At 43.2% G+C, this 23,496-nt stretch overlaps 1 protein-coding gene across 4 annotated transcripts in view; it reads right to left on the bottom strand.

Moving 5' to 3' along the window:
* The window catches only part of pard3aa (par-3 family cell polarity regulator alpha, a), a 415,766-nt gene that overhangs the window by 159,089 nt on the left and 233,181 nt on the right, over window positions 1-23,496 (bottom strand). For all 4 annotated transcript variants that reach the window (XM_050056584.1, XM_050056585.1, XM_050056586.1 and 1 more), the window contains one exon: window positions 9,346-9,493. In XM_050056584.1, coding sequence (XP_049912541.1) covers window positions 9,346-9,493 — 148 coding nt within the window. The remainder of the gene's footprint in view (window positions 1-9,345; window positions 9,494-23,496) is intronic.

Raw genomic sequence — 23,496 nt, 5'->3', positions numbered from 1 at the left:
AACGAAAGACTCAAAACAGTAAAATTAAAATTCTCTAAAAATGGAAGCTTTAAGGTTCCTCAGAACAATAATTTCAAGTCTGTATTTATGTATTTACAACTTCAAATGAAGCCAACACCAAAGTGCCAAGAACTGCAGTTCCTCAAATGGCCACTAGAGGCTGGCTCCAAGATGGAATCAATCCCCAAAGACCACCATGTGAAAATGTTCAACTTTACAGCAGAAATAAACACGTTTACAGCCTGGTACAAAAAACATTTTTAGTCTCTATAGCTAATTTCTGTGTTCATGAAAACTGCACAGGGGGTGATTTTTTATATAGCTAACCTATTTAAATATTATTAAGGCTTAAAGTAACGCATAATTAAGTGACAGATGGATGCTGTTCCTTGATATGTTGCCACCACAGCAACAACGTTGGTTAACGTAACCATGGTGTGACCACAGATTTACGGGGTATAGGCATAGCTGTTGCTATTTCGCTGTATTTTTAATCCATGAATGTTAATCATAATGTTTTGGTTTCCTATAAGAGTCTTGGCTGTACTTAAAGACCCTCTAAGGAGTCAGATATTCAGTTCTTGACGTAAGTACATTTTGTTTTAACGGTTTGCTAAAATTAGCAATGGCATTATCACAGTTAACCATAGCTGTAAATACACAGTACAAAACAAGCCAGCAGCTAGCATTAGGGTTAGCTCCGACCTCTTGTCTTCATATAGTTGCTTCTGGCTCCAAAAATCCAGTGACGGCCTTTAAAACATAAGTCCTATACATAAGTCCACCAGTAGGTGACGTCACAGTGGCTATGTCCATTATTTAATGTAGCCTATGCTTTATTCGCCTTCTCCATGTCCTATCCGTCCAAATAACGTTACCTTGGAGGCGGCTGAATTCTCGTGGGAATCATGAGATCACGCAAGAATCAAGAGATCACACAGAAATCAGAAATTTCCCTGGTAGAAACAGTATTGCTGGATCTCTACCGTTGGACACATTTTTACCATTGTATGTTATATATCATCTTATCACTCAACCCTAAAATGAATGAACTGTACACAATAAACAGCCACATTACATGGATGCCATCCTTTCTATTCCCCCACTGCATCTCATTTTTTTGGATAATAACGTCCAAAAGATGCTAAATATGCAAAGGAAATCTTTCAGTAGATGCAGCCTGTCCTTATGTTCCACACTTGACGAGTTTGCAGCAGTACCTGCTCGAATAGTACAATCAGTACAGTGGGAGTTACGTTTCCACCACTGTACAGGCAGCCCTCTGGCCAGGCATGCTCAGCATGTGGAAGCTATTCCATGATATTGGAGCAGAGATGTTCTTCCTCCCTCTGGCAGAGAGTGAAGACAGAGACAGATGAGCTCTCTGGCTCGAGAGGCCACCTGGCTGCATCCGTCCAAACGGATCAGAGCTTCACTCTCCTCCTTCTCTGCCCTCTGACCAAGCGTTGCCTGTTGAAACATTGAGCTGTAAGGTGAGAGGTCACACTAATAGCCCCACTTCATCTTCTTTCTCCTATACAATTCCCTCCATCTCTGTCCATCATGCACTTTCTCTCTCCTCCTCCCTCCTTCAGTGACACTTTGGCCTATTGATCTGACTGGAGGAGAGATCATTAGTTGATATACGGCTATCAGGCCAACACAGGGACTACAGGCAGTTGTCATCCTAAGTACACACCGGTGGCAACCAAAGCCTTAAGTTTACCAGTTGTTTGGTCAAATGGGCAAATGCACCAGAGTGTGTTTAAACTGAACCAAACGGTTGAGGTGTGTGAGCACCCATGTTCTAAGAGGGATTCCCTCATCAATGCAATTGATCAGGACATTAATCTGATTCAGAACATTTAGTTGATTTGCTTAATGACAGTGCTCTACTTGCTTGTAGAGAAATGAAACATCAGGATTCAGCTGTCTAGGATTTGAATAGAAACGCCAAACACTGAGACTTAAAGAGACATGTGGAGTTAATCAGTGATTCCCATGGACCTAGAAACAGAGCACTCAGCAACCAGTCACAAGTTGTTTTTGTCTCAGCCCCGGGTTGGGAAGTGTTGTCATGGAGGTCCCTCTGACCACAAAATGTGACTATTGTTACTGTATACTTGAACATCTGGTGACAGCTTAATGCAGCACTATTTCCATGGAAGTCAATAATGCAGCCAAGATGCTGTCACTACTGGCATAGGTGATCTTAGAGCATCCAGAGTAAAACTAAACTAACCACTTCTCTGGCATATATTACCATGATGAGGCTAAAAGGTTTTTCTATTCCAGAGGTCAACCCATCAACAGTGTAGAAGGAAGAGCCGCCCTCCCATCCAAGCCTGTTATTTAGCCTTTAAATGCCATATCAGGGAATATCATTTCTGACCACCTCAAGCTTTTTATACAAGCACAAGTTGCGCTAGCTGTAAGCCCAGTAGGAGCATGCTATGCATCCACACTTCAGGCACTTCTTTCAGACACAAATATGAATCTATCATATCACCACATTAAACTAACTAGATTTTAAATGTAGTATTGCCGACCTGAACACCCACACAGCTGTTTTTACTCTGGTTAATTAGATTTCTGCTCATGAAGAGGCTGAACAGAGCTGTTCTGGAAGTGTGTGAGGTCACCAAACTTCACAGACTAGTAAGAATGATGAAGGAAAAAGTTGTCTCAACAAAACAGGTGCGACAAAACTAATGGGAGAGTTGGAGAGATACCAATCAAGCGCAATCTGTACACGCCCACACAGTCCTTGGAAAAGGTCTAATTAGAGAAGTGAAAACACCTGTGTGGGTGGACCGTGTGGCCCTAACTATATATCAGGTTCTTGCATAACCATACTTAAAAATGGAAGGTGCTAATGGAGTGATATTATTATATCTTGATGGATCTGCAATTTGTATCTTTTTCATCTTTCTTTTTCTTGTTTGTCACTTGGGAAAAAATGTTCTCACCATTACCTGTCTGAATAAAACAAAGATTAAAGCTGTAGTTAACTTTTATAAAATATAATCTTGCCTTGTAGCACTTGTAATGCCATTCCTGTATGCCGACAGAAACAACCAACTTAAGCTGAGGAGTCTCTACAGCAGCTGTCAGTCATGTCAATCATGGCTCGTGACCTGCAGTCGAACTGTCAAACTAGTCAGCGATTGATCAAATATGAATTAAGATTCTTACTGCAATGACTATTTCTTGTCTCAGATGTTTATAGAAACATATTTTAGTGTACTGTTTAGCTGTAGAGCATGACTAGGTCACAAACTTTCTCACCTTACAGCTAAACAGTACACTAAAATATGTTTCTGAAATGCAGTAACACAATCTAGACTCGTGTTTGATCAGAGCTGCCTAGTATGACAGTTCATGATTGACAACTGCCTTATGCTAGGCTCACACTACACTACATTTCTGTCCTCTCCGATGGTCACTATGTCAGATTAGGCGATTGCGGAGTCATAAAATCTTGCCGTGACTTTGCCGACAGACATGACACACTACACGATGGTCCACTCCAATCATCCCCGGTTGTCTTTCACGACATGTGATGTCATCGGGTTATTCTTGTCCTACTTTTATTACCATTACTATTATTTCAGTCACTGTGTCAGTTCATGTGCCAGCCGAAATGTTGTTGTAGTAACGTAGAAAGTGCCACCAGATGTCGGGAGCTACATTTGAAGTACCGTACGCAAACATGCAAGTCACTGAATCCTCCACAACAAGTTCCTGCAAATGTTTCACAATAAAAGCCTGTTTAGAAACTTAAGAGATTTTCTCAACCGAAGTTATGAGGGGCTTTTAATTTTATACAGATACAGGAAGTGTTAGTTTGAAATGACGGCGCGATGCATTAACTTTATAAAGGCAAACAGGAGTGGTTAAAAAGTAAGAATATAAAATACTGAGGGAATAATAAATAATGACCCGTTTATAATGTAGTCTGTTTCACATGAAGCTGGTGAGTAAAATTCCCGCCACTATTTTTAAATTTTATTACTTTATATCCTCCATTATGAAGAAAGAGCATTTTTTGCTAGCTTGATGCTAACGGCAGCACTCACCAGGTTGCTAAAGTGCCTCTGCTATTTCCCGCCAACATTTTTCCTTTTTACTCGGTGTGGTAACGTCCCTAGAGGAAATGTCAAAAACTCTGGGGTGTTGTTGCCGTACAGTTTCCACGGCAGCAGATCACTCTGTGTTTCTATTGGTCAAAGTGACAGCTGTGATGGGAGAAGTCGTGAACGACAAAAAGAAAAACAAACATGCAAGACTTTCTGTTGGAACATCGTGAGGCGTCCCAGACTTGGCATCGGTTGTCGTCTACTATGACACACTACACGAGATGAAACGATGGATTATCGTGTACGACACTCGCTGTTGTTCACAATCCGAGCCTATAATCGGGCTGATATTGTGTAGTGTGTACCAGGCATTGGTGACTCCTCAGCTCTGATTAGTTGTTCTTGGTTTGCCATGGTCTATTCTTGCGAATGCCATTAGTGGGAAGTAAGAGGAAGAGGAAGAGGAAGAGGAAGAGGAAGGACGTGACTTTTTTCACAAACTATCTGTCTCATGTACTTCCTTCAGAATAAAGTGACAGTTTCATCAAACATGACACAAAGTTATTGTCATAAAAGTTACCAACTGTAGCTTTAAATGAATGATGGCTGAATTCCATGGAGACGCTTTAGTTTCAGGGTACTGCTATTATGCATGATGGCTCTCCGTCACACTGTCATGACTTACCGGGGCGTTTGAATAGACTGGAGCTATTATTAATGTTATTAATAACACCTGTGCTTCCCTTGCTGTGACAAGTCAAAATATCTGCTGTTAAAAGGCCTGTTCAGCCAGTATGTGTATTACAATTCAATTTTTCAACATCCATCAACATCAATTGTTGCATTTTACATGGTTGTTATTAAGAGCACAGGTGCCTCAAAAGTGTTTCAACAGAATGTGGTAGAAATGTGAAAAGCAAATACATCTCTTCTTGGTCAAATGGCTGCAGTGAATACGTACAGTAAGGCACAAGAAATGGGAAAATTCCAGGGTAACACCATTTACGTCTCTGTCATTTTCTCACTGAGGCGTGCTAATAGCACTCTCAAGCAGTCTGGACTCCAAATTAAGGGAGGTCACTTTGCCTCATCTCCTGCGCTGATGGCTGAGCATACAGAAAAGGTGAGTCTGCGGACTGTGAAATACTGGAGGTGAGGGGACGGCAGGGTCAAGTCCTGGAAAGACGATCCCACTTAAACACCATTAGGGAAGACTACGGTGCCTGGGGACAGCCAGAGGTTGGTGTGTTCGTCGTAGTTTCATCCTTTAAATTAATAAATGTCCTCATAATGTCGGAAAAATGACCCAAACTTTGCTGTTGCAAACTTCTTTCAGTGACTAATTTTGGATATAGGTCAGTGTCTACGGGATTTTGCACTGTCACACATTACATCCTGTGAACACCTTCTTTCCTGTGTGACAGCAGCATGAGTCCGCTTGCCTGGTTCCTACCTCCGGCTTTGCCTCCCACCCCTCCCTCACTCCCGTGCCAGTCCTAGGTGTGCATTCTGACTCAGGCACTTGGCCAAACAGCCACATCCACAGAAAGCGTCAGTCCACGTCCCTCAATTTTCACCCCAGCATGTGGACCCCGCACCTGGCAGCACTTTTCAATTAGACCGAACGGAAGGCAAGGCCGGGTGTGATGCTAACGACCTTTGCGTCAAACCTCGGCTGTCGCTGTCACACTGTGCGCATGCGGGAGACTTCACTCAGCTCCAAATTTCCTTCCTTTTAATCAACCTTTTCTTCCTTTGTTTCTTTCTGCTTTTCCATCTTTGAGTGAGAAATAATCTCAGTGGATTCTCGATTCTTTCACCCCAAGGGCAAAAGGTGGATGGAAATGAAAGGCAAGCAGGAGAAGAGAAGGAACAAAAAGTGTCAGGAACTCATTTTATTTGAGCAGGGAGTTCAAGCAGAACGCACTGTATGTTCACCACCTGCTAGCTGTGGATTCAGCCTCTGGCCGTGATGCTATGATGCATGGAGTGTGCACGTGTGAAGCTAAAGCTGACAATATCGCAGCATTGTATGGTTTACTGAAGCAAACAGGGAATGGGATTACCTCTGACTATTGATCAGCTCACAAACACACACACACACACAGCAGATAGTTCTGAATGACAGACCAAAACACTACAGGGAAGATCAAGGCAAAAGTGCCCTTACAATCAATGTGATGGCACTATACCACCTTAATAGCACCTGTCTCCTTCCTGTGTCATTTGGTGCTTTTCTTTGCTGTTGCCATGGTAATAATAATTCCTATAATTCATTCAATTGTACCCATTCCCCCCTGAGATCCAAGACCTATTCTTACTGTTTCAGAAGAAAGGCAGCAAGCTACCTGTGAGTGCTGGGAGTGGACGAGCTGGTCCAGGTTCTGATCAATACCAGGGTGGGGGTGGGGGGGGGTACGGCGTCCATATGACATTGCAGTAAGAGAAAACAGAGAGCGTAGCAGCAACAATCATAAGTGGGCAGACATATGGCAGACATCTATAACTTGCTGCTGTCTACAATAACTCATAATCAAAGTCCAATCTTAATTCTGGAGAAGCAAAACCATATCCCATTTACCTCCGTACCTTGGTCCACTTATAGCAGCACAGGCAGTCTAATGGAGCACATGAGAGGAAATGATTTGGTTAAGAGAATCCCTCCGTTGTCTTTTGAGACGTAAAATGCCTCAGAGTTTTGTCAGCAATCACTATTTGCTCCAAGGAATAATGTATGGCTCACATCAGTGGAAACTGAGCCTTACCTGATGGAGAGGCTGTACGTGAGTCTGTCACTGTGCGTGTACATGCAGCCACAGTGTGTGTACATTGAGTTGTATCTATGCCCAACCATATCCCAAAGTCCACGTCTGGCCTTCGTGATCCGGTAATTTAGCAGGCCTAGATACACTCGGCATCGGGCTGTCAGTCAAGCCCTGGTGGCTGTGTGCTTCCTGACCTTGCTGAGCCGATCTCAGCATCTGTCCTCTAACCATTACTGTCACATCTTACGCGCCAGGCAATATGTCTGAGCCCATCTGAAGTAACACATAGAAGAAGATAGAGAGTGGAAACAGATACCGTCTTTCTAGCCGGCAGAAGTTTACTAACAGCACAGAAAAATACATTTCACAGTGTCTTATTAAGTTATGAGACGGCAAGAGAAAATTTTGTTATGTTATTTTCTTACAATGTCCCCATGTCTGCTTATTTATCTCCTTAATTCAAACTAAAGTGGGTAAGTGTAGTACACTGACATTTTGGTTAAATTTTGAAAAGGGAAAGAAAAAAGAAACAGTCCACGTTAGATGAATGTGAATGAGAATGATATGTCAGGATTGCTGATGCTATTCGCTTTCAAAGTAAATTTTCTGACATTTGATCAAGGTTAACTAGATCTTAGCTCTGCGTCGTCAGTGAGATGCAAGGTCATTGCCACTTTCTTGAGGGCAGAAGACAGAGAGACTTTTTTGTGCTTTAATGCATTCTAGCGACAAGATGAAATACATTTTCTGTATTTTTAGTAAATTGAAAAGAGGAGAAAAAAAGATCAGATATGCAGTAAATGCAAAAAGCAAAAATTTGACCGACCTTTGCAAGCAGCAATTCCTGCCTCTACTTCTCAGGTGCTGCGTGTTACCTCAGTGCGGCAGTGTTGTGTTGCTGCAATGAATATAAACTCAACTGCGACTGCATCAGAAATTTAAATAACAGAATTGTGTCAATTTAAAAAGATGACAACCTGTCACAGATTGTTGGCACGGGTTAATGAGGGCACAACTCAGAGACAGCCTCAAGACAGAGAAGAAAAGACTCTGACATTTTCTCACTGCGAGACAAGCTGAGTCAAAGATCTGACACTCCGCCGAGCTTCAACTGTGATAACTTACTGCTTTAGCACCCACTCCGCCCCCAACCCTAAAACTTTTCCACTTGGCTCATTTGACTCCCACTCTGCGGGATGAGATGAGTGCTGGGCGCCCTTGAAGTTTCAATGGCAAGAAACTTTTCCATCAGCGCGCCCACAGTTGCCGCTTATGATCTGAAAAGCCTGTGTCGGGAAAGCCAGTGGAATAAATAAGCCAAGCTGAGAGGAAAACCAAACCAATTTTGAGAACTTCTGATTTGGGGATGGAGGAGAAAGACACGATGGAAGAGTGAAAGGAGAGAAGGGGAGGGAGAGACAGAGGGAGGGAGAGTGTCAGGGGCAAGCCCTATTGATCTGGAGGCTTAATTAACCATCAGATGCCTCTGACACAGCCTCTGATCTTCTATGATCAGTGGCAGAGTGGCACCGCTCTGGGGGAGACGGTGAAGAAGGGGATAGGAGAGAAACAGGAGAATGAATGGGAAAGGGCGGAAAGAGGTAAAGTGTAGATCATTGACAGATTGCAAATTCACTCCATCTGAGGAGAGGAGGGTGGAAGGGTAACAGGGTGGGAGGTGAAAGAGGAGAAAGGGTGAGTGATGAGGAGATCGTGAGATGGTGGGGAGAAAAAATGGGTGAGTTTGGAGGAATAAAAAATGGAGGAGAAAAGAAGACGTAGGAGAAGTGGGAAAGTGGGAAATAGGAAGGTAAGACAGGAAAACAAGTGCATGGAAACACCTACTGTGTGTGCTGAGAAATTGGGCATGGAACATGCAACTACGCTACATCATCCCCCACAAACACGCCCTCTTCACATCTATGCAATCACCTTCAGCTTCTCTGCGTATGCATATGCGAAAGGTCCGTCGATGCTGAGATGACAGCGGTGACGGGTTGAGGATTGAATTGCCAATTCTAATACACCTGAAGAGACGAGATCTCAGCCCTCTGATGTCAACTGGGTAGAATGGAAATTGACCCAAGTGAAACCAGTCGGGAGTGGAGTGAAGGCAGAGAGGATTGGGGATGACGTTAATCCCTGAGAGGTTTGAATAGTGAAATAGTGCACCTTGGGATGTGGAGTGATGAGGAGGGGGAGGAGGCTTTGATTGTGACGCTGGTTGGGGGTTTAAGGGAAGGAGCGCAGAGGAGCTGCTGGGGTGGATGCTGAAATTGATCAGGGCATGTCAGTTTACAGACAGCACCAATTCAGGGGGAAAATATATCCAATGAGCGTGAGGTTAGCAGGTCAACCACACTTCCCATCAACGTGAACGGGGAGTGATCGGCCAAAAAAAAAAATCCAATTGGTGGAGTCATTTTGTCTATTAGAAGGTTGAAAGAGACACAAAGGTGCTGAGGGGGAGGGTGAAAGAGCCTTACTGATACACCACTCACCAATGCGTCCGATCATATTAGTCTGCGGTGTGGAGTTGTTGTCCAAGCCTTCGATGCTTTCATACAGTGAGTGGGAAATCCGGCGCTCGTGGTTGTCCAGTAGAGAGTTTGAAGGATGCTCTATGACCGGAGGGCTGCCAGGGGCTACCTACAGAAACCAGGAGAGATGAAGAGTAGACATGAGGCTGGAAAACAGGTGCAGTGCCAGATACATTTTCCATTTAGTCTGATGAATAACTAGTGTTCTTTAAAGGGCCAATATGAAAAAAATCACCATAAACATTTGAGGTATATTCATATTCATAACTGAAAGTCAAACAGAACATCTTACCCTGCAAATTCTACATTTGTCAATTGACAATAAAAATTATCTGCTACTACTACAATACTATTTTAACTACTACTAATGCTTAACTACAAATTTTTACAGCATTAAAGACCATTACATTTAACTATCTTACAATCCTGATTCCAAAAAGTTGGGACGCTGTTTAAAACGTATATACTGTAGATATACACTCATTCTGAATGTGATGTCTGCAATGTGTTTTGAAAAAGTTGAGATGGGGCAACAAAAGACTGGGAAAATTGTGGAATGCTCAAAAAACACCTGGAATATTCCAGAGGTAAACTGGTTGATTGATAACAGGTGATAGTATCATGATAATCCTCAAAAAGATTAATGGTCACAAAACCACTGTCCGTAAACACAGTTCATCGCTGCATCTACAAATGCAAGTTCAGACTGTACCATGCAAAGTGAAAGCCAGATATCAACAACATCCAGAGACACTGCAGACTTCTCTGAGCCTGAGCTCATCTGAGATTGACTGACACAAATTGGAAAAGCGTGCTTTGCTAAGACAAGTCCACATTTCAAATTGTTTTTGGAATTCAATTACGACATTGTGCCCTCCAGGCTAAAGAAGAAAAGGACTGTCCAGATTGTTACCAGTGCAAACCTCAAAAGCCAGCATCTGTGGTGGTATGGAGATGTGTTTGTGGGTAACTTGCACAAAGAATGTTAAAAAGTGCGTACAGGTTTGGAGCAACATATGCTGCCATCCAGAAGACACAATGCCAAGCCACATTCTACACGTTACAACAGCATAGCTTCGTAGTAAAAGAGTGTGGATACTAGACTGACCTGCTTGCAGTCTCCTTTTACAAATGCGTGGGACATTATGATGTGTAAAATATGGCAATGAAGACCCCGGACTGTTGAGCAACTGAAGTCTTATATCAAGCAAGAATGGGAAGTAATTTCATTTTCAAAACTTCAACAATTAGCGTCCTCAGAGTGTTGTTTTGAGAAAAGGTGATGTCATACAGTTGTAAACATGCCCCTGTCCCAACTTTTTTGGATCACGTAGCAGATATTAAATCTTCTTTGGACTGTATTCAATTGAATATAGGTCATAGAGGAATTACAAATCATTGAATTCTCTTTTTATTTATGTTACACAGCGTCTCAACTTCATTGAAATTGGGGTTATATGTTATTCTGTATATTGAAAGCCCTGTAAATCAGACTGAGACTGATAATAGATTCCAGCAATGAGTCTTGCTCCACCTTTTTATGGAGCATGTGCATCCTGTATTGTGCCTTTGAAATAATCATTAATCCCAAGTGAATGTGTGTTAACACAGATCAAAAGCACAGATGGAAAAACATTTTAAAAAAGATCAAGTAAGGAGACTATGGATGTGCCATATAAACAGGAAGCTACACACACACTAAGAAATTCACACACAAAGGAAGAAACGGGTCTAAACGGCTCCTAATGTGATGCCATCAATACTCCAGAAACATGGAACCGGTGCTTCAGCGTCCATCTCGGCTTACGCCGGTATTTTCTGGCTCAGCAGTGTGAAACGGCTCCTGTAGTAGTCCGAGCTGGATAAAGCTCCATGGATTTCCCATAGGCCGATAGACAGCTGTCTCTAACAATGAACCCCAGTAAATGGACCAGTGACATTTGCCATGTGGTCGATACACAGCACTGCTGGTTATTGAGCCCAGCATACACTCAGTGCATGTGTCAGTTTTGGCAGGGGGACACGCTTAGCGGTTAGTCTTTGGGTCTGGAACCACTGGGCCTGGATGCTATGTCCGGTCTTCAAAAGCCAATAGTCTGTTAAATGTGGTATTTTTAGAATAGAGACAATGGAGCTACCACAGCAAGAGTCAGGAAGTAGAGAGGAAAAAAAATCTCACATCCACGTGCAGAGAGTTAGAGAATAAAGCTCGGGCCTTGGCCTTATTTCCCACAATGCTTCATAGCAGCCTGTGGGCAGCCGGGGGAATGCACTGGAGAAGAACTCCCTGTACAGGACCTATTACAGATAGCTCCCTTACAGCGAGATAGTCCTTCGCAGTTCAACTCTGTACCTCAAGCATGCTTTAAACCAGGAGGCCCTGGCTAATATTGATGTCTCACAACACTCTGCTGGCTCCCGGCCACGAGAAAGGGGAGTAAAAGATCAGACTGCAGCAGGAAGACAGGAGAGCAGGAGGACGAGGAGGAGAGAAGAAGAGGAGGAGGTGGTTTCGGTGAACGAATTAAACATATAGCAAGAAATAGGAGGATAGTGGGGGTGTGGGAGCTGAGGCCCCGGCACAGTGAGGGTGTCGCCTCCTCGTGGGAGCTGCGCACCCTGGAAGACGCATAGCAGGGTAGAGGAACTTATCGGCTGTTTAATATAAATGAGAGGTTTAATGAGGTTGAGAGTGCCGGACTTTATCAGGACAGCGTGTTGATAAGAGCGAGGGGCGAGGAGGGAAGGCATGTGCGTATGTGTGAGCGTGAAAGTGGGGGCAGGGTCAACACAATTACAATCAGAGCCACGGCGACTGGCAGCCTTATAATAAAAAGCTTGTCCCTGGATGATTCCGACTCAATAAAGCTCAAATTGTCGAAATAAAGATTTATTTTACTCGCGTCTCTCTCTTTCACTCAAGCCCTCTCTGCTCTTTTTAATCTGCTGCAGATCTGTCATGAGCTGAAAAGAAGTAAGATGGAGTGTTTCAGGTGAGAGGCAGGGAAATGGGTGGACAGAGAGCAAGCAGCTGTGAACCAAATGATATGAAACTATGTGTAGAATGTGTCAAGAGGAGTAGATCTCAGAAAGTCCACTCTGTAACTGTCTCCCTCTATCTCCGAGCTCTGAACAGGCTTTTCTTCAAAGTACTCATTGGCCTCTATGGCAAATAGACTCAGGAGCCAACTTAACACAGAGGCAAAATGGCAGCTATTTAATCTTTGTGTATCCAGTATTAATTAAGTCCGCTTCTGTGCATGCTAATGCTTTAGCACACTGTGCATGTTTACTGACTTGCGAATGTTTACTGACTAGCGCATGACAAGCTGTGACATTTCATGTAAAATGTGCACTCTCTGCTGTCACCTGATATTTGATATCACAGTCGTGATTCCATGTTACGGTCTTTTCCTAAGAAATATCTTTTGATGCCCATGCAGGAACAGATGCATTTTGTCATCCCTGCAGAGCAGAGGCAGCAGGTTAATAAAGTAATGAAATGAACAGAAGAAAAATTGGATTGTAAGCACCGGCATCAATCATCACAATTGCCTCAGAAGACAAAAATAAAACACTCTGTGGTATCACGGTATTAAAACCCCGAAACAGCCACATTGAGTTGATCAAGGAGCTTATCTGTCCAAACCTGGATGTGTTCCTTTAAGTTTTTCAGTGTCTTTGTTGGGATTTTAGTCCGTTCTTAACACCGGTTCTCATCACCTCATCATGTGTTTAATCTGTCTTAATCTAGTCATTTTCAGAGTGGATTATCCTGTTGACTGAGGGAGAGGGCAGAGCACTGTGACTTACACTGAGCCCAGTCAAGATCATCTGCTGCTCGGCTCCCACTGGACTCACTGAGCACGCCTGTGTGTTTGTGTGCTCAAGGTAATGCTGTTATTCTCCTGTGTGAATGCAGCGTGAAAGTGTGTGTGCATACCTGTATTCATGTGCACGTGTGTTTGTGTTCATATGCGCTTTGAGTAAGTGCAGACTCATGCACAAACGTGTTTCTGCTTGTGCATCAGCATCTCCCTGACCTTGAGTTCTCAGTGAGGGAGAAGAAGCAGTGTGTTGACAGGGCCAGTCTTAAGCTGTCAACTAAGGCTAATAATGTCTAGTCCATGGCCATTTCCTGGCCTTCTATCCCAGTCTCAGCCTGTTGCTGTGGCCCTAATCCAGTCAACCTCCACCATAATGCTGTAATTACAATCCTTAAGCTGCTGCATCCTGCCCCAGGCACAACTCACCTCTCTGCTGGCTAGATACCCCACTTTCATTAGCTGCTCACATCCACCTAGAGCCTCAGCTAATGCCCGCGCTTCCCAAAGTGGGTGCCCGGGTCTTTTAGGAGTTCTTAGCAAGACTTCAATTTCACAAAAACATCACGCAGTTGGGGAATCAGCACGATAGCCAGGTATGTAAGAATAACTTCTGGTCACGTTTGACTGGTCCACCACTGATGATCCTCTAAGCAAACATATAAAGGGTGTCCTGCTACAGACAACCAGGCGAGGGCTATTACGCTCATTTTGATTCTCACAGAAACGGAGGCTTACAGTTGAGATGCTTACTAGTCCGCTCCATTAGAGAAGTGAGGATCACTTCCGGCACAGATACAAGACCACAATGACACTTAGTCATGGGCCTCACTGTTGTATTAGAACAGTTCCAACAGTGCATTTTTAAAAAGACAAAGCTGTTCTAGACGCAAAAAGCAAATTGTGAAACAAGAAATGAACAACTTCCTTGTGCGTGGAAACTCCACTACACTGTCCAGGGAATTATGTGCTCAATGCGACTAACCCACAGAGATTCAGCCATATTAGCAGCTCTATGACGCTAAACACTATCATTAGCATTTGTACATGCTCAACAACAATGCTAATATGCTGATTTTTAGCAGGCAACATGTTTACCATGTACGCCATCTTGCTTTAGTGTGTTAGCATGCTAACATTTAATTAGCACAATGTACAGCGGAGGATAATGAATGTCATTATTAAAAGTTTGATGCAATGATGGCTGTAGATGAAAAGTTGTGACTGTTCATCCTCTGGGGATTGTGTGGGCCAAACTTTATGGCAATTTATCCAAGAGATTGGCTAGATATTTCGCTCAAAACACCAAATGTCAATGTCGTGGTTTTAGTTTGGTTTAGTTTATTTAAGAGAGGACAGTGAAAATAAATAAATACAAATAGTTTAAAAATGCCAGAATTAACCAAGAGGCTATTTCTAATTTCTAATAAAAAATAAATAAAAATGATAATGTTAGAGGAAGAGTCAGGGGATCACCAAAGTCAGTAGGCTTCAGTGATTGTCTGTACATGATTTAATGGCAATCCATCCAATAATTTGTGAGATATTCTTGGCTGAACCAAACTAGTGGACTTAATCTCTACCATCTCCTTTTCTCTCTTCAGCAGGAATCTGTTCATATAACACAAGTTCATGCACAGTGTATCATATACAGCTAACAAGTGAACATCACATGAACTACTCTGCTAAGTTCAAGGAATGTGTGTGTATATGTATTCATGCACACGTGTGTATTTTGTTTAAAAACACTTGGGTTTTTCACACACACTTCACCTCCGCGGTCCTCCACCATGCCCAAGCAGCCCACTCAACCACCAGATTCAATATATTATTTTCTCAATTGGTCCTATTGAGTTTCCCCTGCTGCTCCTAAATGAGTTAGTCCTCAGAGGGCCGGCTGGGAATGAGGACCCAGCAGCGCTGGAATTGCATTTCTGCTGCTCCGCGATCTACTTCCCTCAATTTAGTCACCACTTCATTGCAAACTGCATTTCCCAGAGTGCACCGCGTTGTGCCCTCGCTCTGTCCTCTTCCCATGAATAACCGCTGTTTGCTATGACAGCAGGAGAGCTTTAGTCTCTACAAGTCATGATCCGACTGGAGTTCAATCACTCTATATGATGTTGTGGGGGGGACGGAGGGGGGTTGACACAAATTTCCCTCCCTCTCTCTAACCCCTGATGTGGGCCAGCATCTCAATGTTTTAAGGTCCGTCCCAGCAGTGGTCAGCTCAATACTAATAAAACCATAATTTACTGGGCCGGGGCTCTGATTGATAGCTCTCTCAAGGCTCTATCGATCAGCCCCTCTCTCATCCAAGTGAGCGTCTTTTGTTGGGGCCAGCCACTTCCTTCCCTCTTGTCTCTTTGCATAAACGTTCACTCAGTGACTAACGAGCAATGTTTTTGGAATGGATTACAAACAGGCCCATCGGCATGCTGAGGAGGCTACTTCTGTGCTCTCACATACAGAATAAGCTGTTGTGTGCGCTCTCTTCACAGAGGTATGTAAGCCGCTATGTCTGCAAGCTCCCATGATGCAACAATGCTAAGGTGAGTGCGGTGAATAAAGTGTGTGCTGCTTTGATCTTCCTCCTGCGCCTCCTGCTGATTCTCATCAATAATAAAGCAGTGTTTCTGCTGTACATGACCATGTCTCCTAATGGTTAGTTGTAAAATGGAAGAGTATGGTAAACTGCGATCCCTAGTTGGTCATCATTATCATCAGCAAACTGTTTTAGAAGACGTCATTTTTAGCTACAACCCCATTATATGTAAATTGCATCATTCTGATTCCACTTACTGTTGTATATATTATTGCCTCATGTCATTATGTCAGTGTAAAAATGTGGGTTAACCCCCCACCTCACCATTCATGCTGCCTTGTCATCCTTCTGCATCATGCTGTTATGAGCCTGTCACATTCCTTCAATTTAAAGCACTGACGTTAATTAGCTGTCATGCATATCAAAACCTCAGCAGTGTATTAAATGTCAGCATCACAAATGGTCCATTTGTTGAGGAACAGCAGACACCGCTGGACATTTCCATAAATGTGGTACTATGTCGGTGGCTTAAGGAAATGAGAAAACAGGGATCCAGAAACACTTTTCTCAGGTGACTAAATGCGGCGGGCAACTTTGCAGTGGTTTCTTGTCCCACATGGTATTTACATAATTGGGGTTGCTGGACTGGAAAGTCTTTCAAGTGGTCAAAAGAGGAATGCTTTACATAAAAGCTTTACATTTATGTCTTGAGGCGGTCTTGACAGAAAGCTGTGCTGAGACAAGCACAAAAAGAAAGTGAAAGTAAAGTGAAAGAAATATCTGAAGCGGAGGAATGAAGTGATAGCATTGCCGTCCTTAGGCGGAGGCTTCTTCTCATGAATTATCATGAGAACTCGATGGCGGAGCAGCTCAATGTAAAAATAGTACACTGTGAAATTCAACTCAATCTGCACACGTGTAGTATCTCAGACACAGACAGGGTGGAAGTGTGTTTTTTATTTATTTTTTTGGCTCTGATTAATGCAGTGCTTTATTGGCAAGTAGCGGCAGCGCTGTCAAGAAGGACAACGATGAAAAAAAAAAAAACAACCACAAGACAGCCAGTCTGTCAAAAAATAGTCGATGTCTGCTGGAGATCTTCGTCATAAATAACATCGCAAATGCACGGAGAGGCGTACGCGTGCATCATGTGATGAATTTCAAATCAGAGAAATGAACCCCAGCCACAAGAATGCTTATCATCAGCCTGTCTGCTTTTAGATGCCGCGGTGATAAATATCTTAGTAGTGTCATGAACTGCCGCGGCTGTTGCAACAGACAGAAACAAACATCCACCACCGAGCGAAAGTTCATAAACAGGATAAGAGGGAGAAGCGGCGGGTGGAGGGGGGGGGGGTGTCTCAGACATAAGCTCAGACATAAAATCCAGCTTTATCTGTCTTTTAAGCTTGGCATAACATAACTTTAAATCTCATCACATTAGCTGTTATTTCACTTTTCTAATAATCCTCTTTGTATTGAAATGAGTTCTGATGATGTCCCATGATAAGCAGACTCCTTTATTCTGCCATATAATAGTCCAATTGTCAGTTTTAGCGGCAGTAGAGATGCCGGCAGCTGATCAACAAGAGAGCTAAAGATCACATTCAAATAAACTGCTAATGAATTAGGACTATATGTCAACTGCAAGTGGAACTGATTAGCCTTTAGTTCTGAAGAATATCCAGCACACCTTTCGCCTCAGCATACTGCAATCTCCTATATTTGTGCCACAGTTTGTAACTTTGTCAGTAACTTTGATTATTTTGTCCCGATGCATTGTTCTGCTAGGAAACCTTTGCTTCTGGCATTCATGTGGATACCACTTGACATGTTCCACCCACTCAAACACCGTTGCAGACCAAGTACCCCCCCTCATGGCAACACTACTCCCCAATGGCAGTGGCCCCCCAGCAGAAAAAAGCACCATGCCACACTACAGAAACTGTTTAGAAATGGCCCGTGGAGCGAGACAAAAAGCCCAATATCTCGACCTGGCTTCTAAACTTCCCAGGTTCCAATCTGCTCAAGGATTCTTGTGATGTGCCAGTACCCCAGATGTACCCCTAATCCAAGGTGGGGCCTCCTTGGATCGGACTTGGCCTGTGACCTGTCGAGGCATGGACACAGGATCTCTGGAAATGTCCTATGGTGTCTGGCACCAGTGCGTTGGCGGCAGATGCTCATTCAGACTGGGATCTAGGGACTTTGGAGGCCAGGTTGACACTTTGAGGTCTTTGTCACATTCCTTAGGTCATTCTTGAGCAATGTTTGCAGTGTGGCATGGTGCATTGTCCTGCTGGGGGCCCACTGCCATTGGGGAGTGCTGTTGCCATGAGGGGGGGTACTTGGTCTACAACGGTGTTTGAGAAAGTCAGGTGGTATCTACATGAATGCCAGAACCAAAGGTTTCCCAGCAGAACAATGCATTGGAACAAAATAATCAAAGTTATTCACGTCACCCGTCAGTGGTTTTAATGTGTTGGCTGATCGCTGTATATGGAGGACAAAACCATACTTCCACAAAACGACTGAAGCACTGAGATATCAGACTTAATATCTGAATTCTTGAATAAATGCATTTAAATCTTGGATGGCAGAGAGTTGAAAATCCAATCACCAAACTACTGTAACAGATCTGCATCTGAACCAGTTACAGGACTTTGGGGTTTGTGACTTGAGGATCAGTCTTTGCACTAAAAACTTGTAAGACGGAGAACGTTCATGAAGTGTGGCCATAAAAGAAATGGAATTAAAATGGCTTTTCATAAATTTAATTGCTTAAACACATGTGACGATATATTAATAGAACTCGGATATAGAAGGAGAAATTACACAGCCTCTGAAGCAGCCGTGCAATTACAATGCTTCAAACAAATTGCCAATGACCAATCATATCGCTTGACTATCTGGGGCAGAATGGTAGTTTTTCAAACAAGGGCTATCTGTGGAACCAGAGCAGAGGAAAAAGTAATTGTTCCGGTACAGAGTGTCTGGATATACTGTGTGCATGTGTGTCATGAGCAGATGAATTACATTTTTTCTGCCTACCTTTGTCTTCTCTCTGACTGCACATCAAATGCATTACAAGACATTGGTTTCCAGGCTGGTTTCCAAAAGCAGTCAAAACCAACTAAAGACACTGTGCTTATTTACAGTAAGAAGCTTTGTCAGCTCTTCTGACTTTGATCTTGTTGCTTTTTAGTGCTTGTTCGACCCACTGCTACCCTGTGACCCAGCTGGCAAAAACTCTTCCTTGACAAATTGAGACTTGTATTTTTAGGATTGGATAGGAGCAGAAAGGATCCACAAAGGGTCAGATTTTGAATAAAGCTCATGGGGACCTTCCAGGTTTGTGCTCCATCAAAAATAGGCCCCATACAGTGCGGCACGCTGCCTTGTTCCACTTGAATACATCCTTAATCATACTGAAGTATTTTTGTTCCTTTATTTCAAGGTCGAAAAGAAAATTCTCATTTAACCCAAGGCAAAGGCCACTCGCTGCCTCTGTTGTATTGACAGGAAAAATAGATCAGGTACTCCACCTCAGACATGGGCCTAATCATAAGCAGCCTATTGAAACACTTGTCTTTGCTACTAAGACAATGTGTCTGGAGGGATCTCGCCCCAAGTCCCTGAAAGCAAATGGGCTACTGGGAGACCTTGGGCAATATGTGGAAGTGTGTGTGTTTTTGTTGGGATTATATATTTGTGTGTGAGGCTACTGTGAGCGATCGCATAGTCCTGACACACGACGACAGTGTCACATAGTGCATTTCTGTAGTGCATGTTTGTATCCCTGTGTTGCAGGGAAGCAGAAGTGCCAAAACAAAAAGTAACTCAGTGCTTTGTGATCTTTAGAAAACTTTTTGAATGACCTTTCAGAGCTTGTGTCTTCACACCTTTGTAATGATTGTTGTAAGAGGTGAGAGTAATTGGTGAAAAAATTCATTTCACAAAAAGAGACTAATGAGTGGGGCGACAAGGGTGGAAAGAAAAAGCAAATTTACATAAAAAATGATCTAAAGGTAATCGTTGTTTGAAATATGGATGTATTGAAGTTAGAGTGGGATGTTGTTCAAAGCAAACGGTCTTTAATCCTGCCTCAGCGCTCCCTTCGCTCATTTCGTCTGACCAAAGAACAACATCCGGGGCTGAATGGCCACTTGAGGCCGACTCCAAGAGTGAGTCCTCGTAGACCTCCATCTTAAAATGCCCAACTTTATGGCAGAAGTAAACATGTTTGCAGCCTGGTACAAAAAATGGTTGTGGTCTCTGTAGGTAATTTTCCCTGTGACATTTCTCATGACAGCTAACAATCTGTTTAAAGCTCTTTATCAAGGCTTAAAGTTATTCATAATTAAAGGTGGGGCCACAAAGTGACAGCTGGGAGCCATCCGTTGAGAAGTTGCCACCACAGCGCCAACATTGGTTAGGCAATGTAACTATAACCTCAGATTCAGACTGTAGACATAGTTGTTGCTATTTTTGTGTGTTTTCAGTTTATGAAAGTTAATTGTTCAGCGTTTGATTGCACTAAAATAACCTCGGATATTCAGTTTTTCTGGTCAGTACATTTTGTTTTGATGGTTATATGGCTATAGCTGTAAATGCACTGTGCTAACCAAGCTAGCAACTAGTGTTAGGGTTATCCCCATCCTCTTGTCCTGATATGGTCACTTCTGGCTTTAAAAATCCAAGATGGGGATTGGAGGCCAACATGTCAAACTCGAAGCTTCGAAACGGGAGTCCAAAAAGCAATCAGCATTATTTCAGTGGTCTGTCTTCAGCAGTCCTTTTCTGCCAGAACACTTTTAGTTACATCATATACAAGAGAAGTTCAGTGACCAAACCAAGCCAGCTTCAACTACCAGGAAACATCACACTTCTCTCCTCTAAGATAGTTGATCGTACTTCAGCCCTGAGGACAGAGCAATGATGAAATCAATGCAATTTTCATGGAGTAGGGTGGCCTGGATACGCTGCACCCATCGAAGCCCACCCCCCTCCCGGTGCATTAGGCTGTGCTGCTCAGCTCCTCTCCCCTGCAGACAGTGATGGATCTGATTCATTTCAATGGTGGCCTCCAGTGCTCACTCCCATTCGGCTGGGTGACAGTGGCAAACTGGCGCTGGCTCCCCACATATCTGCCTGGCTAACACAGCAGAGCGGGGGAGAAGGGAGAAAGGGGGGGAGGTGGCTGTAACTGCCGGGAGCCTGTGTCGACATTTAACTTCTGCTTTTCTTATTTGAGGTTTGCAACTGACCTTAAATTCTTCATTTACAATCTTATCTTTACTCTACTCTGAGTATATTAAAATTTCCTCTGGTGACTTCATGGCACCTTTTCAAACCACTAAGTCTCCAGAAAACACTGCATCTTCAGCAGCCTGTAATGGGAGTTTAATGGATGGAATCTAAAATGCACTGTTACATCTCCTTCTCTTTTTGTTTCACATGCACTCAGCAACATCCCTCTCTGCAACGCCACACATTATGCTGTCTCGTAGCAACTGATGTAAAGGAAATGTCGAGTTATATACAAACATGTCAAACTTCCTCTCTGAATAGTTTCCTCAAATGGATCAAGAATGTAAAAAACTTTACTCCAAAAACTGCATCATTTTACCTTCATGGTGACAGTGTAATAATAAAAAAATATATTTTTGCCGTTTCTAAAAAAAAAAAAAAAATGTGTTTGTCTGTGACCTTAACTGTCTGCTCAGTGTCAGTCTGTCTACCTGTCTGCCTGCTGGTGAAGGATTAAAGAGGACAGGAGAGTGACTGGACCGAAGTGATAGAACTCACTGAACCTTGGGGCTGAGCGTTCCCCAGAGGGACACATGTCCTCTCCCCTAGTTTGGATAGGAAAGAGGGAGGGGGAGTTAAGGCAGAGAGAAAAGAGAAAGCTGTGAAGTCTAACAACCTCACAAAAACCTGTATTCGAAAAACGCACAGGGTTGCGTCGTTTGGTGCTTTAGGCACCAGTAAAACAATGAATTAAACAACCCAGTTCAACTGGAGTGAAAGATCTATTTGTTTCAAGGGTTGTAAGATGCAAAAACACTGCACGTGGTTTATAAAATCATAAGGGAGGCATTTCACTGCACTGCAAAGGTTGCACGAAGGCAAACATTTTATCTTTCATCATGACAATCATGAGATAAACAGGAGAGACACAATGGTTCAAGGTAATCTCACCCTGATGGTAACATCACGTTCAACTGCAGCAAAACTGAGCCACGTTGGACTAATTTGTTTACCTTGCACAGCAGCTTGATTCTCAGTATATCATGACTTCACACAGAAATCCACCTTGTAAGGCTTTAAATAATGTGTTTGTGTCTGAATCACCAGCGGTTCAGAACAATCAGCATCCTGTGAGGAGCTACTGGCAGCATTCAGGTGGGACAATAGAAAGGCGATGTATACAACATATACAACAATGGCAGCTCCTACAGAGGTTAGCGCAGATGCTGCACTAGCATCAGTTATATTTACATAAGAGCAAAGAACAGCACTGAACTCTTCTCCTGACTGGTTTCAGCATCCTTGATAGACGTGATAGACAGATGGTTCATCCAATCACCTCCCATGTATCTTTTAAAAGGTGCCTGCCCTTCACAAAAAGTTTCCCATGATGGCGTCTCACATGATTCTGTGTAACAAACCACCTGGTGCGTCAGGTTACTCTTCTAAAAGACGACCCTGCATTAGCTTTGCTGGAGTGTTGGCACCATAGCTGTATGAGCACAGTGGGCTCCTTTAAATAAATGACAGGGTTGTGTCTCTTTTAAACACGGCTGTTGTTTGTCTGAGTCTGACAGAAGAATTGGAAATGAGGGTTCATAGCCTAAAAGGGCTTCACTGAGTGGTGATGGAAAACATAGCAGGGTGAACAATTTCTAAAATAATGCATTTTAAAGTTATAAAGCACATTTTGTGTTTCTTACAGTAACAATATTTCATTTTAAAGCTGCTGCTTTCTGTTTTAGACGAATAATATTTATCTGTCTATTGTTTCTGAAAACTATTTCGAATGAAACCACGCCCACTTCCGTATCCAGAAAGCCTCAGTGGTTGTGTTCCCATGAAAATCACACTCAGGTGGGTCCAGCGAAGTGTGACAGACACAGTTGCTTGTAAAATACCAACATAGAGAACAGATCTTGATAAATTCATTGTTAATGAGACCAAGACTTAGCTAGCTAGGGCACCCTGTGGTGCCTTTGCCTCAGTCCCTGCTGCTATGAGACTACTTTACTAGGAGGAGAGCAGGTGCCAGCTCTGGAGACAGACCTCCGTTTAGTGGCTGTTGCAACTCAAATTCATCCAGCACAAACCGCAGCATCTCTAGTTGCCTGCTCCCCTCCTGGTGAAGTAGTCTCCTAGCAGCGCAGAGTGAAGTGAAGGGACCGTGGAGTGTGCTAGCTAGCTGATTCTTGTTTCATTTGTGGTGTGATAAAGAATGAATTCATCAAATTCAGTTCCCTATATTGCTATATTCCAAGCTAATGTAGCGGTCATGTTTTGTGGGACTGCTGTTCCTATAGGAACCCATCGCCAAGGCTTTATTGAAACGGAAGTGGGCGTGGTTTCATGTAAAGTAAAGAGGAAAAACAAGGGATACATGATCACCTTTTCTTGCACTAGACTGAATGACTTTGTTTGGACAAAAAAGAAGTGGAGAAAGACCAGACAGCACGACACAACAGCTAATGCACAAATGGAGCAACGCTTGCC

The sequence above is a fragment of the Epinephelus moara genome, chromosome 11 (assembly GCF_006386435.1).
Source record: "Epinephelus moara isolate mb chromosome 11, YSFRI_EMoa_1.0, whole genome shotgun sequence".
In the NCBI taxonomy this organism is placed as follows: domain Eukaryota; kingdom Metazoa; phylum Chordata; class Actinopteri; order Perciformes; family Serranidae; genus Epinephelus; species Epinephelus moara.
This window is presented reverse-complemented; position numbering and strand designations above follow the sequence as displayed.